The sequence below is a fragment of the Filicampus tigris genome, chromosome 2, assembly GCF_054856515.1.
Source record: "Filicampus tigris isolate MCC_2025a chromosome 2, RoL_Ftig_1.0, whole genome shotgun sequence".
Taxonomy (NCBI): domain Eukaryota; kingdom Metazoa; phylum Chordata; class Actinopteri; order Syngnathiformes; family Syngnathidae; genus Filicampus; species Filicampus tigris.
In genome coordinates, this window is record NC_141218.1 from 24729250 (window position 1) to 24745166 (window position 15917).

At 43.7% G+C, this 15917-nt stretch overlaps 2 protein-coding genes across 4 annotated transcripts; one reads left to right on the forward strand and one right to left on the reverse strand.

The window, feature by feature from the left end:
* The first annotated feature begins 789 nt into the window (after positions 1 to 789).
* cryba1l1 (crystallin, beta A1, like 1) lies at positions 790 to 3703 on the forward strand. 2 transcript variants are annotated; one of them, XM_086019988.1, is made up of 6 exons: positions 790 to 967; positions 1132 to 1217; positions 1309 to 1427; positions 1904 to 2045; positions 2109 to 2251; positions 3208 to 3703. In XM_086019988.1, the coding sequence occupies exons 2-6, from the start codon at positions 1143 to 1145 to the stop codon at positions 3353 to 3355; spliced, it is 627 nt and encodes a 208-aa protein (XP_085876114.1). In that variant the 5' UTR covers positions 790 to 967; positions 1132 to 1142; the 3' UTR covers positions 3356 to 3703. The 2 variants fall into 2 exon arrangements, with proteins under 2 accessions (XP_085876114.1, XP_085876105.1); XM_086019979.1 differs by having other exon boundaries at positions 793 to 971.
* Positions 3704 to 4416: 713 nt separating this feature from the next.
* On the reverse strand, positions 4417 to 15484 carry LOC147151865 (uncharacterized). Of its 2 annotated transcripts, none has more exons than XM_086021105.1 (7): positions 15334 to 15484; positions 14350 to 14463; positions 12145 to 13319; positions 8989 to 9618; positions 7891 to 7995; positions 5208 to 5568; positions 4417 to 5112 (listed from the first exon to the last, which is right to left on the reverse strand). In XM_086021105.1, exons 2-7 carry the CDS (start codon positions 14450 to 14452, stop codon positions 4859 to 4861), a joined length of 2628 nt encoding a protein of 875 aa, XP_085877231.1. In that variant the 5' UTR covers positions 14453 to 14463; positions 15334 to 15484; the 3' UTR covers positions 4417 to 4858. The 2 variants fall into 2 exon arrangements, with proteins under 2 accessions (XP_085877231.1, XP_085877222.1); XM_086021096.1 differs by having other exon boundaries at positions 8947 to 9618.
* Between the last annotated feature and the right edge of the window lie 433 nt (positions 15485 to 15917).

The following is a 15917-nucleotide window of genomic DNA, read 5'->3' on the forward strand; positions in this document are numbered from 1 at the left end:
AACAAGACCAATGCAGTGTACACACCTGGCTCAATTGAACTTAAATGTCTTTAAAAATGTGTCTAATGGACTTGAAAAAGTGTGGGTACACGTATGGATAAAATATTCAACATAATAAGCTTTCTAATTAAGATCTACTTATGTACATAAGTCTAATATTTATGTGAAACATAGACTGCTCTACATAAAGTCACTTCATTCACCTGAATTTAATCCATGTGGAACTTTTCTAATAGACATCTGTTGATAAAATGTGGGAAAAAACGTGGATGCCATTAAAAAAAACCCACAAATGAATTACTTATACTGTACCATATGCCATGTAATTATTATAGCAACTATATATCTAATTCATATTGCGTTGGGGAAAAAAAAACACCCAATTATTATACTGGGCGAGACAAGATGATATTGTTTAGAGAACAGAAGTACAAATATGTAATCGCAACATTGTCATTTAAAACTTGAGATGTCTAGTAGGTTTTAAAGCTGATAATACCATATGTTCAACATTTTATAAATGGTACACATTCCATTCATAATCATGGTCGCGTTTCGCCTCCCGGCCTTAATTGAAGAGGTGCCCCTGTGCTCCACTGTTAATCTGCTCACTCTCCGCACTTATCAGCGGCCCTTTGTGCAGGCATACACACTGGACTGCTGACCGGGGTCCGAACATACCGGAGCGCCTTTGTCTCTTCTCTATGATATGTGCTGAGCTGGTCACAGCCGGCCCCCGGCGGCCCGGGGGCGCGCCCCTCTGCGGGCTGCAAATAGTGCAAGAGTGCGCGTGGCCTCGCGTGAACGTGCAGCTGCAGGAGAGCCCCACCCATGCACCACCCCTCACCCACCTCCCCACCCCGCACGGCATGCCTGCCCATATAAAACTGCAGCGCCAGGTGCTCCCAAAACTTTGCGCGAGGCAGGCGGTAGGTGCGTTGTACTCCAGAGCTCTTCCAAAAATAAAGTAGGTAAGGTCCTGTCTCTGTTCCAACTACAAGCACAGTGTGTCAAAGAATGTATGACCGAATAAAGGACAAACTACTAAATATATTGATGTTTTTGTTCGTAGCGTAACTGCTGTTGGTCATTCCTTCATAAATCCATTTTTTTGTCTTCACCATGCAAAAGGCGTAAGAAAGATGTTCAGAACTACAAGGTCCCCAATGATGCAACCCCTGGGCAACTCAGGACTGGGCCTGGCCCCCATCTTCAAGGTAACGCTAAAGGCGTGGCGTTTTTTTTTTTTTTTTTTTTTTTTTTTTTTTTACATTTGGCATTCACGTTCACCTCGTGTTGCCTCGACAGGTGACTGTGTTCGAGCAGGAGCATTTCCAGGGCAAGTGCCTGGAGTTCACCTCCGAGTGTGGTAATATCCAGGAGTGTGGTCTGGACAACATCCGCTCCATCAGGGTAGAAAGTGGCGCGTAAGTCTCGTCGCCATTTCCTCACCTCCACAGAAATGGATCATCCCTATCAGCACCTTCAAATGCTCACGTTCTGTACATGAGGAGAGTTTCTGTCTCTCAAGGTACATTGTGCATGAAGTAATCCGGTACCTGAGAGTGGTTAGCATGGCTGCCTGATAGCAAGGAGGTTCAGTAATAGAAATGATGAAAAATGAAAAGAGTAACAGACATGACTCCATTTGCAGTGGACCTGGCGCACCAAGATAGCGTAGTCTTACAATTTTAGGATTTAAGAATTGTTACCTTCGGGTTAAGTACCGGTAGTGGGCTTGTTCTTCGTGTGCGAGAGTGGGTTCTGTCCAGGTCCTTCAGCTTTTTCTCACATTGAAAAAACACGTTAGGATCATTAAAGATTTCAAATGCAAGTGTGAATGGTTGTCCTGCACGGTATGGCTTGATTGATCGCGTCAAGTGTCCTCTATCTGTTTGCGAAGCTGGGTCGGTTTCGAGCACCATGACTTCCAAGGCCAGCAGTTGATCCTGGAGAGAGGAGAATACCCCCACTGGGACTCCTACAGCGGCTCCCTCTCTTACCACGTCGAACGTCTCATGTCTCTGCGTCCCATCCACTGCGCCGTAAGTACACGATACACTCAGAATCAAGTCCCTCTTGATCCAAGACCAGCTGCGTCCTTCCAGTCTCACCAGAGCAGCCGCATGATCATCTTCGAGAAGGAGAACTTCATGGGGCGCAGCGTGGAGGTCTGTGACGACTACCCCTCTCTGCAGGCCATGGGCTGGCTGACGCCTGAAGTGGGCTCCATGCATGTGCAGTGTGGCGCGTAAGTCTATGCACCTGGTGAAATTCCATAGACGCCAACAACGCTTCCCAGAGAGCTGTCTTTCCTAATCTGACTTTGAAGTTGACACAGCGAGCCTCCCCGCAGAGAACTCGGCTGCCCTACTTGATCCGTTTGGCCTTTTACATGGCAAGCAAGTTCTAACTATGTTCTTTTTTTTTTACTCCTCCTCCGGTGCCCTCTAAAAGGGGTGGGCCTCACAATTCGACCTATCTTGGCAAGTTCAATTAGACCGGTGCTGCCCAACCTTTATTGAGCCAAGGAACCCATTTTAAAAAAGGAAAGACCTCACAACACACCATCAAATAAAAACGGACAGGCCAATTTTTCTACGGCTGTACAGTCGGTCCTCGGGTTACGCGCTACTCAACCTACGCCGTTTCGACTTTACGCCGCCCGACTTTCGTCCGCCATTTTGTCTCCAGCCCAATAATGTGTGTGGAAAAAACAAAGCAGGATCTTCTAGCCATTATGATGGAAATGAAGCTGGATATCATCAAAAGGTCCGAGAAAGGCCAGACGCACATGAACATTGGTATTTACTTTGCGATTTAGTGAGTATCAAAATGTTAACGTCCGACTTACGTGGAAATTCGTGTTTCATCGGCAGCGTAGGAATAGAACTCGTTTGTAACCCGAGGACCGCCTCTATATGCTCTTTGTGACAATTTTGTTTGGCGGTGTCTTGTGGTGGTGATTTTCTATCTATCTATCTACCCATCTATCTATCTATCTATCTATCTATCTATCTATCTATTGTTCTATCGTTCTATCTATCGTTCTATCTATCGTTCTATCTATCGTAAACATTAAGGTGTGAGAAGACTTTTCTGTGATGGTCAAGTTGAATTGTGATTCAAAAGCAGCTCCATGTACAGGACGTCAACGTTTGGCTTTATGACTAAAAGTGAAGTCCTGCTATTTGTTTGCTCCCACAGCTTTGTGTGCTACCAGTTCCCTGGCTACAGGGGCCAGCAGTACATCATGGAGTGCGAGAGACACAGTGGGGACTACCAGCACTGCAAAAGCTGGGGCTCCCACTGCCAAACTCCCCAGATCCAGTCCATCAGGCGCATCCAGCACTGAGAGGAGGACAGCGAGACTGACGCAGCAGCTCCTTCCGACCTATGATCTCCTCCTTCTGTCTCCTCTTCATTCCTGTTCATGCTGTTTCACGGATGAGTGTGATAAGAGACAATATGGCACTGCTAAAGCACAGGGAACTCTCCAGTCCACACACACACGCCGACACAGATGACACCTCGGGTAAGGTGTCTTTTTATTTGGTACGAGGGCCCGACTCACAAAGGCAGCTGCAACTGAAGGCCACTTGGAGGAGAACTTCAAAGTTGTGGCGCAACTCACGTGTGCTCGTTTTGTGTGGAGGGGGTCGACTCACAGGTTGATAGCAAATAAAGTCATTTTCACCTCAAATACGCGGAGTGTTTGACTTTTTTCCTATACTTGCCATATGCAGTACTTAAATATGGCCCAAAAAAGTGTGGAACAGCTTTTCTCTAGCAGTGACTCAAGTATTGTCATATGAAGTGGACAATGTTGAGGAAATTAACCAATAGAATCAGCATCATCAAAAAACAGAGAGCAGGGGGTGTTGCACCCCCAGAATAAATCCTGAAGCGTGAATAATGTTACGTTAGCAAATAGCTGGCCGGGGCCTCCCTTGCACCTTTTGTCAACATGGTGCTGAGTGATATTTTATTTGATTCATTTTCACAGGGGGAGCCCCACAAAGCCCTCCCGTTTCCCCCAATATCATCACTCACGACGGGGACTAAAGGGACCTGGTGACAACATGTTAACATGAGCGTGCACCTGATGCCACAAGAGTTTGGTATAGGAAGTAGTACAAAATACACATCCAGTAAGGCGTTATATTTTAACTGAAGCATTTTTTAGCTGCACCTTGCTGAGAAAAACGAAGCAAACATAGTGGACATACTACAATGTGTGTTGATATGAAAATGCTACTGTAATTTATATATTGTTATACTGTCATTCTCCAAGTGTGGTGCGTGTACCACAAGTGGAATGAGGGCTCCCTCTAGTTGTGTCCCAAATCAGGGGCGGAGCCATGGGTGGGCCTGTGCACAGACTGCCCACCCATTGAGATTCATGAACGATTGCAATTGTTTTTTAAATGAAAGTTTTATTCCGACAGGTATGGACTCACCACAAAGATATAACTCTCCTCAGTGGCATCTAGGTACATAATCAAGCATGAAAGATCAAAACTAACTTTTATTGAAGCAAAAATGGTTGTGGATTAAACTGAGCCACTTGAATTTACAACAAATGAACAACTGTTAAACAATACGACTAGTGTTGTTTTCAACTCAACCTTTCCTTATATGCGACACAAATGACTGAACATGCCAGTATCAATCCAGTTGGTCGACTGAAGAGCAGCTACCTAACAAAGCAGTTTTACTGTGATAATTGAGGCGACTTACGAAGTGCTGTCAAGTATTAAACTATCCTCACAATAAACATGATAAAATCTGATCCTGTTAGCGTCAATATTTAACTCCATCAGCGTCACTAATCCAACTCAAACAGAGAGCAGAGCTACTAAACTAGCATAGGGGTCCCTCGGCATCTGGACACACCCTGTCCACAGAATTCATTGTTCACAGTGAAGGCCACTGGCGAAGAAGTCAAGTCTGCTTCTCCTACGATGTCGATCTCCTCATCTGCCTCGTCCTCCTCCGCGCTCTGTGAAGACAGTGACCAGGTGATGGTGACCGGATCGGGGATGGATCCCAACGCTCCAATCACGTCAACGTCCTCCTCCGCCTCCTCGCTTCCTTTTCCCAGGCTGACCTCTGTTGATGAGAAAAAAAAGGCGGTCAAACACATAGAGTCACCTTGTTTTGCCAGCTTCCTTCTTCTGCACATTCCTTGCAGTCCGAATCAGCACCTGTGTTCATGTAGTCCGGCTCTTTGTTGTGCTCGACCACCCTTGTCTCTTCTTCGTATGCGCTCCTCCTATCTCCTGTGTTGGCCGGCATGCTGGTCTCATCAGACGACTTCACAGCAAGCGGCACATTTGGCTCCGAGTGTTTCCTCTTGGCTTCACTGCCGAAATCCCGAGTCCCTTCCTCTGGCTGGGCTCGCCTCTTTGCCGGCCTCCTCGATGCCTCCTCCTCAGCCGCGTTGTTTTCTTGAAGCACTTCAGGTGCACAGTCACCATCACCTTCACAGGGAAGCTGTGTCTTCTTCTTGGGTCGTCCGTGCTGACGGCTCAACTGTCGCGCTGTTTTTTCCGGGTGTGGCTGATCCTTTTGATGAGACAATGTCAGGGAAATCACTCACTTAAGTCGTCCGGAAATTACACCGGTCAACAATTTTTTACGAAACGTTTTAATCAGAGATGCAAGTAAACTTTGGCAGATGGATTGTTTGTGCTGATTCCGAATCGGCTCTATATTTTTCTCTAGTACGTCGGGGTTTTCATAATAATAATAAAATAACAATAAAATGACGCCTGTGCCTCCTCCTCCATTTTGCCCCCAGCACCATAGTGACTACGTTTACATGCAGTCAATATTCGGGTTCAAGTCCAAATTCCGAATTCTGAAACATTCTGAATATCCCGTTTACATGATTGAGTGGACAGAGTTGCTTGAATAACCCGCTGTGTAAGGCGACACACGGCATCGTGACTCAAATGGACACAATTTCCACTTGTTACGTTCAGCTGTCAATAAAACACTTAATATTCATGTCACTCACCACATGAATGAAGCAGCCAGTTTCCTCCTCGCTCCAAAAGTGTGCTTTTTGTGCAAATCCAATTGCCCAAGATTTTATAAGTCAATCTTAAAGTGGAAGTCAGTCAACACAGTGCGCAAGACAGACATACATACATATTGTAAAGAAACATTTTGACTTGACATGGACGTATTGTTCATGAAGCTATGCCAGTGACATGTAGTGACAGGCTGAACAGTCTAATGCTCTTCCACTGAAGCTTGGTTTCTCCTTGACGCATGTACTGTATGTTCTGCATGGAAATCAGGCTGGAAATCAGGCGACACAGCTTTTGCAGAATTCGTACTCTGTGCAGTTTGCCCCAGCTGTCATCTGATATTCTCGCAGTCCATAGGTGTCAGTGTAAAGCATCTACAGCATACGAACAGTATTACACTATAATAGAGGTAGAAAACTTACCGTAATTGGCATCAATAATTTACAGGTGCAATATAAAATCTAAGGCTGAACGATCTACATACATTTAACAAAATAAATGAAAACAATGCATCAGGAAGTAGAAAATACTGTGGTTTACAACAACACCTCTTGCTCTTTTAGCTTTTTTTTCCCATGTGGGACGGTCCGCGTAGTCACACATTTTTTTAGCTGTGCGGAAATTTTAAGTTATGTGGAGACCGTGCGGAGTGGTTGCTGAAATGACATAATTTCACCGCGTGGACCACTGATGTTAAACTCAAGGCCCGGGGGCCAGATCCGGCCCACAACATCATTTTATGTGGCCCGTGAAGGCAAATCATGTGTTGACTTGACATCTTTCTTTCAAACTGTCTTCACTTTTAACACTGGATACTGATATGTAGTGTTAAAAGTGAAGGCAGTTTGAAAGAAACATGTATTGAAAACATTTGTTAGAAATCCCTCCTTTAAAATACATTGAAAAATTGTTGAACAAACTATTTATTGGCTTCTGATTTCAAAACTAGTTATCCATCGATTTGTTATGTATATGTCATAATATAAGGCAACCATACATTTATACGGGTTCACAATCTTAACGGCCCTCCGAGGCACACCAAAACTATGAAGTGGCCCGTGACAAAAATGAGTTTGACACCCCTGACGTAGACCTTCCAGATGCGTCAAGCATAAACCAAGCTTAAAGCGGAAGTCAACGCCCCAATTTTTTTTTTTCAATATGTTCTATGCAAGCCCACTAGTTGAAACAGGGCATTCTGATAAATATTACGTTTGTGAAATAAGTGTTTTAGCCATTTCTGGGGGCGGCCATTTTGTCTTTTGTCGACTGAAAATGACATCACAAATTGCTCACGACCAATCACGGCTCAGATTCAGAAAACAGGTCAGTCGTGATTGGTCGTTGTGAGCAGTTGTGATATCGTTTTCAGTCGACAGAAGACAAAATGGCCGCCCCCAGAGATGGCTAAAATGAGTGCATTTTGCTTCTTAACTTATACTCCACAAACGTTAAATGAATCAGAATGCCGTGTTTCAACTAGTGGGCCTGCTGGGAACATATTCTTGAAAAAAATATGTTTCGGTTGACTTCCGCTTTAAGTGGGCAGAAGGTACATTTAACCTGCGTATCAAAGAAAAGTGCTTTGTCGCCCTCTTGTGGCATCTATAGACAATTACAAACCTTTTTGGGTGAGCCTACTGGCTGAATTTTGCGGGAGTTTTTCTTTTTGAATGGTGGTGTGCTGTGAGATGTTTGTACTATAAAATATGCACCTTGGCTCAATAAAGGTTGTCAAACAATAGACTAGAGTGACAGCTTGATGTAGCTGTCATTGCAAAACATCACTTCACTCAAACAGAGTTCATTCACTGCAATAACACAGGTAAAAGTAAGTGAGAAGCCGACTCACTGTGTTCTGGGTTGCCTTGTATCTACTCCTGGTAGGATAAGTCTTTCTGATAAGGGAGACTGGCTGAAGCTTTGATGATGACCTGGTCTTCGATAGTGCAGGACTCTGGAGAGGAATCACAGCTCGATCAATAAACAGAACATCTTTCATATATGAATATGAATATGCGGTATGTATGTCGTATACACAGTATGTCTCAAGAAATGTACTCACTCCTTGACTGCCTAATACAATGTAATCTTTAGTTCTATTTCAAGTACAAAAACATCTTAATGAAAAGAAAACGTACGATTAACTTATGTTACTGGAAGTACAAAAACAAAGATGGAATGAAAATGAAATGGATCCAGATAACGAATTCCCTGCATGTTCCCCAGACAAAATGCCGTAGGATTTTTTTTTTTTTTTTAAACAGATTTTTTTAAAAGATTCTTATCTCGCAAAAGACTCGAAAGAAGAAAATGGAAGACAGAAGAAGCGTTGTCAAATCCCATGGTCCAGGTTATCAGCTTTGGACACTTGCAAACATGCACACATGAAAGAGCCTAGACCAGTGATTCCCAACCAAGGTGCTGTGGTAAACTAGGATGCTGTAGGCGATCCGGGTTCCGCGAGAAATTGCCTAATTTCACTTTATTTGTTGAAAAACCTTTCAGTAATTACAAATATACCTTTGTGTATTTACTTATGCCAGCGATGTATGGCACCAGGCAGCACAAGTAAATGTTTTTCTGTTAGATTACAGAAGGCACAACTAAGCTGTTGCCATTGATACAAGAAAACAAGTCACGTTTCCTTCCAGTGTATCAGCTTTGTGTTCAATTCAAAGGGACCAGATTTCACACTGACTAATCGATTTGGGAATAAATTTACACTAAATTATTCTTTAGGTATTCTGACTTTTTGAAGCATTTTATTGTGGTTGCCATGAGGTTTTTTTCTCATTTAAAATGGTTGCCTTGGCTCAAAAAAAGGTTGGGAAAGACTGGACTCAACTTCGACCTATGTCAAATGAACACAGTCATGTCCAGTCAAGGAGTGAGTTTTTGGGACAACCTGTATATCGAGAATGTGAGTTGAGCCCGGTCTGCCTGACACCTTGACTGCCTGACAGCTGACTGGATGCAGAGCGTTACTCCTATGGAGTTCCACCGCCGTGCACCGTAACCTCTTGTCTCCTCGACCATCATCTAGTTGTGTTATTATGTCCCTCACTGCCTCCTGGATGCGCTCCTCTGCTTGTACAGGATGCCATTTCTTTCTTCTGGGCTTCCTTGCGGCTTTTACTCTCCGAGCGGTATTGAGAGGAGTTGCTCTTCGAGTGCTGGAGTGTGAGGACGTTGTTTCCACTTGCGTGCGATGTGGGCGGGCAAAGCGAGTGCCATCTTGCTCCTCTAGTGTCTCCAAGGACTGCAGGAAGTCTTCCAACAAAGCTGTCAGATCTACCTCCGCCTGTGGCTCCAGATGGACCAACTCGCCGTTTGTTCGTCCCGTAGTGACGCCCCCCGTGAAGCCATGAAGACATGAGCAAGCAGGAAGGTCAATGTCACCATCACAGGAGGCGATGGTGCAAGTGCAAATCTGGGCTGCTGGAGGTAGCTGGGACCGTGGAGTGCTGCTGCTCAATTTGACCTCCATGTCCCTCATCACTTCCTCAAAGAGATGATCAAAGTGCTCTGGCGGGTCCACATGAGGCGGAGGTGCAGGATGTGGGGCAGGGTGTGACACCTGGCAGAACAAGGTTGTTAGAAATGCAAAAAAGACAGAACCCTGCGGCAAATGAAAATCCACAAATGACCCCCCCGCCCCTTTATAATTAGTTAGTTAGTTTGCACGGTGACACTAAGATGCCACAAGATAGCACCCGAGCAATACAATTTTTAAATTTGACTGTGACACTGACGGCGTAGTGGTACACACAACTGAGTTGTGTGCGGGCAGCGTGGGATCGATTCCTGCTCAGTGACGGTGTCTGTGTGTGTGTGTGTGCCCTGCGCCTGGCTGGCGACCAGTTCGGGGTGTAGTCTGCCTTTCGCCCATTGTCAGCTGGATAGGCCCCAGCATCTCCCTGCGACCTTGTACAGAATAAGCGGTTTGGAAGATGACACATGACAATTTGACTGTGATTTGGCCTAAGCCGATTTTGATCGATAAAGAGAGGATAGGCCAATAAAATATAAATAAATATGAAATCTGCCAATAAGTGAATTGGCAATAGGGGTGGGCGATATGACGATATTAGATCGTTAAGGACTTTAACGTGTTGACGATCTCATAAAGCCGAAAGATCGTTTGATCGTCTACATGGCACGTTCTATACAGTTTAGCTGTTTGGCGGCGCAAAGCCGCTGACGCATACCCAACCAACCAATCACAGCACGCACAGTGTACAGTACGTGACACTCCCCGGCTCCCTGTTTGTTTGTATAGCGGGAAGCTATAGCGAAAAGTCACCAGGAAGCTCAGTTGGTCCCGAAAAGAAACTCCACATCCACAAGTGTCGATTTGGTTTGGCTTTTCCTCGCAGGAGAAAGCGCAAACCAATTATTTGCAAAGTTTGCAGAGACTCGGTTCGGACGTCAGATGGCAAAGCGACAAACCTGTTGAATCAGTTGCGGAGACAGAGACAGCACCCAAAAAACTACGCCGACAGCCAAAGCAAACGGAGATCAGACACATGGTAGCCAGAGGCAGTCGCTAGCTCCAAGCTAACGCAACTCAGGGTAAAGAAGTAACTGAGGCAGTGACTTATTACCTTGCTGAAGACATGATCCCCATTAAAACAGTGGAAAACGAGGGCTTTAAAAGACTCTTCAAAGTACAAGACCCACGTTACGAGCTGTGTTTTTATGTTTACGTTGTTACCTTTTATGTTTACATTCACGGCACATTTTGATAAAAATTGGCACTATTCAAATTAAAACTTGTTCAGAAAGCTTAGCTGGCTCAAAATGTCATTTTTTTTCTTTTAGGGTTTTATATACATCTTAAATATGTTTTATATGTTTAACAAGAGGAAAATGGGCAAAAATTTGCAAATTAGTCTAAAAAAAACAATGTAAAAAAAGAATCATGATAAAATCATGATTGTGATTTTATTTTTTACAAATGTGATATATTTTTGCCATATCGCCCAAAACTAATTGGCAAAATAAAAAAATATGGATGAATATAAAGATGAATCCATCTATCCATTATCTGATCCGCTTCTCCTCATGAGGGTCGCGGGGGTGCTTGAGCCTATCACAGCTGTCTTCAGACAGTAGGCGGGGTACACTCTGAATTGGTTGCCAGCCAATCGCATACAGTATAAGCATGAATGTTGGAAATAAAAAGATTTTAAATCCTTAATTTTAAAGGGACAGTGTGTAGAATGTTTTGGATTGTTCAATGTTCATTAAAAAAAAATGTAATTGCTAATTATATTACATAGCCTACAGGAGGCTGTCATGTTTCGCTGCCATCTTTCTGTTACAAATACCAGAAGGAGACAAACTTAGCGAATGTAGTTCCCCCGCATCAAGACTACAGCATGTGTAACAAATGCAATGCAGTTATGTTAATACGAGAAGTCTTGTGTGATGACATTTTTCTTGCACCTCTGCTGAAGAAACTGTTGGCAGGCTTGCAACGTGTGGTCTCTCTGAGGCACCGTAGTGCGTGTGCTTCAAAATGCACGCGCTTCAAACTTAGGTCGTTGCATTCTATTAATTCACCATTAGATGGCTCTAAATTTTAGACAATGTGTCTTTAATAATAAAATAATAATTCCTTTTAATTTTCTATTTCATTATTTACAAACGCAAATTACAATTAATCAGAAATGATACATTTCAAATGCAAATGTACAATGGTTTATTTTACAAGTTTTTAAAAATTGTATTATTTATATAAAAAATTGAACCACAAATTATTTAATGTGATAAACACACTTGCTTTGTAATTCTTTTTTTTTTTAAAGTGTGTGTGTGCACGCACATATATGTATCTCGCTGGCTGCAGGCTAAAACCTTGCACATCCAAAATTGTCACCTTTCAGGAGACAATTTTAAAAATGGCAAGTTTGTTCGACCATTAGCACTGCATCGTGAAGAGCAAGCCATTTTCAACTTAGACTTTAGACTGGTCAATAATGTGTAAAAATAACACCCACGCATGCAAACCGCCCGATAGCATTTTTGAAACAATATGAAATTCACCAAAATGTGATTTAGGAGGTTTTGGCCCGACGCCAGCGATATGTCTTCACGTTACCTGTTTATGCTGGGGTGTATCATTCCTCCTGCCACGCTTCACGTTGTCCCCTCGCCACTTCCGGCTGTGACTTTGTCCACTCAGACAAAATTCCCATACTTTGGGTCGCCTTCGTCTCCTCTGAGGGCTCCAGGGCAACCCCAAAACGTGTCGATTGATCAGGTGCAACTTCCTGCCTGTGGCCCCTCCCCCTCGGCCTGTCCTCATAGAGGTCGCCATTCCGTATCTTTGCAGGAGCGACTTATGCTGCCTGCTCACGCCCACTTCTTGCACGTCCACCGTCTGCGTCCAGCCACCTCTCCCCCTCCCTCCCCTGCGAGGTTGCGGCCTCCGAGCTGGTCTCACAGCTCCTCCGCGCTTCTTGGGCCTGCCAAGCGGCTTCCTCTTAGCTCGCCCCGTGGGCAACGCCTCTTCGGAGTCAATGTTAAAAAAGTGGCTGATGAATCCTGGGATGTCGTCACGAAACTGCTCAAAGTGCTCGTCCTCCGCACTTTCACCATCTAAAATGCTGGCTTCTGCCTGAGGGTTGTTGAACAAGTAGCTCTGTGAGTCAGCAATCCACGGGGTGTGCGGGTGTTCAGCCACCCAGGAAGTTGAACGATTTTGGGCATCATCTCGTGAGCAAATGGGGGGAGTCGGAACATTTTGTAGGACAACATGATTGTCAGCCTGTTCTAAACTCTCAAACAGAGCCATGTCAATGGTCTCATAGGCAGGCACGGACTGACAAGAGGGGGCGGAGCTCGCTTGCACTTCTGTCCCGGTCAGTGTGTCTTTTTTGCCGCTTGACAGCGGCTCTTTCCCCAGAACAGCGCTGCCGTCACTCACCTCCCGCCTCCAGCATGTGACTTCCTTCTCACCGAGTTCCACCGGGTCAGTCTGTACACCTACCTCAGTGCCCACACCGTCTCGCCACTGCCTCCGTGTGACCTCCACCAGCCCCAGGATGCCCAACTTGGCTGCTGCCGACACAGCCTCCTGCTTCTCACTCTCCCCCTCCCCGGCCATCTCCCCCGAGTACAGCAACCTGACCACATGAAGTAGAGAGCTGGCGCCCATGGTCCCAAAGTCCACCAGATGCTCTCGTCCAGCTGGGGGCGCCGGTGAGGACAGAGCGGTTGACAGCTGGGGGCTGATGGCCGAAAGGACACAACTGTGTGCTGGCACCGAAACACCTGAAGTGACAAGAGATCAAGGGTGGGAGAAGTATGGCCATGGTTAGTCATTGCTCAGGATAGAGGTGCCAAACTCTTCCAACGTGGGCCGCATAGAAATTATGGTTTCCATGTAAATGAAGAAGAGCTAAAACTACAGTTTTTAAAAATAATTTTTCAGCTAAATTGTTTCATTCCCTTGGTAGAAGACACTATTCACCAAGGATGAACAATCCTTTTTTGGATCACCACCAAATTGTACATGCTGTATATCTTCTAAATTTTGTCATTGTGATTGAAGGAATAATTATAAAATAGTTATCACACATTTGCTGATTATGCTAAATGAACATATGTTTGAGTGATTTAGTTTACAATATATATGTGTATTGTAAACTAAATATAAGAACGATGTGATATTTGCCTGCAAAGAAGAATATTGCTTCCGCTCTTGTTTGTGCTCGCAATGAAGAAATGGCTTCTGCCTTCATATTTATCAATAGCAGACATGTTGACACCATCTAATAAACTTTAGAAGGTTGTGGATGTGACTGAATGTTTTTGCAATGTAATGCTTTGGCGTAATTATGGCGCATGGACAGTAATCTTTCATTCAAGTACACACACATAGAGAAACAAGTCCAAGTGTTTCCAATGGCTTGCATAAGTTCCCCGCACCTTAGTTTGGAAACACCCATGTAACCAGGGAATTCTGAAAGTTAATAAAGAGAGGTAACGGAGAGATAAGGTGAGAACGTATGGGGCGTTCTCCTCACGAGGACAGCGGGAAGCAGAAATGGTGCTATTTCTCCGTTTTTCCTCATGAGCTGGTAACAAGGAACCGAGTGTCTTCCTCTTCATTGGGGTTGTGTTATGAAATGTCGAATTGATGAACCTGACAGTGATTCAATGAGAATACCATGCCAACTAAAGTTATTGGTAAGTGGGCCACAAACAAACGAAAGGCAAACATAACAACCTTTTTAGCAGAGGGTAACAAAAAAGCTAAAAGTAACTAAAACTAAAAATTAAAGCTATGTTTTATTGATACCTTCTGCCCGCAGCACAGTGTCACAGAGCTGTCGGCGCTGTTGCTGTCTCTGCAACTCGGCCACGAGGAGGGCTTCGAATCCTGGCTTCTGGTAGCACCACATCTCCCCATCAACTGGAGAGGAGCAAACAGAAGAGTTAATATTCACATGTAATCCTCGTTGTGCCTTTGTAAATTGTAATTTATTTATTTAAAAGGGTCAATGCATATTAATGAAGATTTACATGTAAACATGCCAGAATTAGGCAATGGCTACTTTCCATCTGCAGTCCCTAGCAGGTCAAAAGAAGTAACATTACAATAACAACACCAATAAATAGAAGGACAGAAAGGAATCAGCACATAGAACTGACACATCAGTGACATAAAAAACAAAAACAAAAAATATAATAATAACACTAACAAGAGGGCACATAGAAGCTGGATTTAAAATTAGTGCTCACAAATTTGGTTTCTTTTCAACCACTTTTTTAGGTTGGCTTTTACAATTAATAACACTCTTGACTTTTTAAGATCAAATGTCAAGCTTTCTAACACCTTTCACTGATCTTATTTACTAACCCTGCCACCTCCAAAAAAACAACAGAAAACAACCCGCAAATAAAAACACAGCATGGTCACTGAATAATTGTCTCCCCCCTCTTTCAGGGCCACACACTCCATTTCATTTCCTCATTCATTCAGTTCGCAGGCGAGTTTTGGTGTAAAAAAAAAAAACAACAATTTAAAACCTCAAAAGTTATTTATGGCAAAATACCAATTAGCATCGTTGCTAACAAGCTAGCGTGCAGGTCGCTCTGCAGTCACATTAAGCGGGTGTCGCATGTCGTCACTTCACTTTATTAACAAGTCATGAACTGCACAAATACGACTTTAATACAACCTGGAAATGACATGCGGACTACTTAATTCACATGTTTTTGTGAGCTTCCCTTTGCATGATACGCTGAAGTCAACAAACGTGGAAATTGCAACAGCACTCACCGTTTTTTCACTGGGAAGCCACGTTATTTAAAATGAATAAAACACAATTAAAAAAAAAAATTACGGTTACACTAAACGTTCACTTTCTTGTGTTCCGCTGTTTTCCCCTGTTCGTTTTGATGACGTGTTCCGCGGTCATGTCGCTGTAGTATTCATCTTTACCACTGGATGGTAGTAGCGTTAACACCCTGTAAGAGTACAAGCGAGAAAAGGCAAACCAAAGATGACACAGCCAACCTCGAAAACAAGAGGGGACACTTCTATCTTTAAAACTTTAAAAACCTTTTTTGTTGTGGCTGCACTCTCGTGCCAGAAAAGGTGTGCAGTATTTAGCACAAAATCTCAATTCATCAGCAGAACTGCTCCAATAGTGGAAAATAATAAGTCAAATACAAATTAAATAGACAAAATCTAAATTACACAACAACTTTTTTTCTGTGTGAAGCAGAAGTCTCCAATACAGACTCCACAAAATAAAGGAACAAAGGAAAACGCCATTAATTTGGAAAGTATCAACTGAATTCATTCCAGGTAATTGTCACTATCAAATGAAAAGCATGTACCTCACAATTTTGTGATTGTTT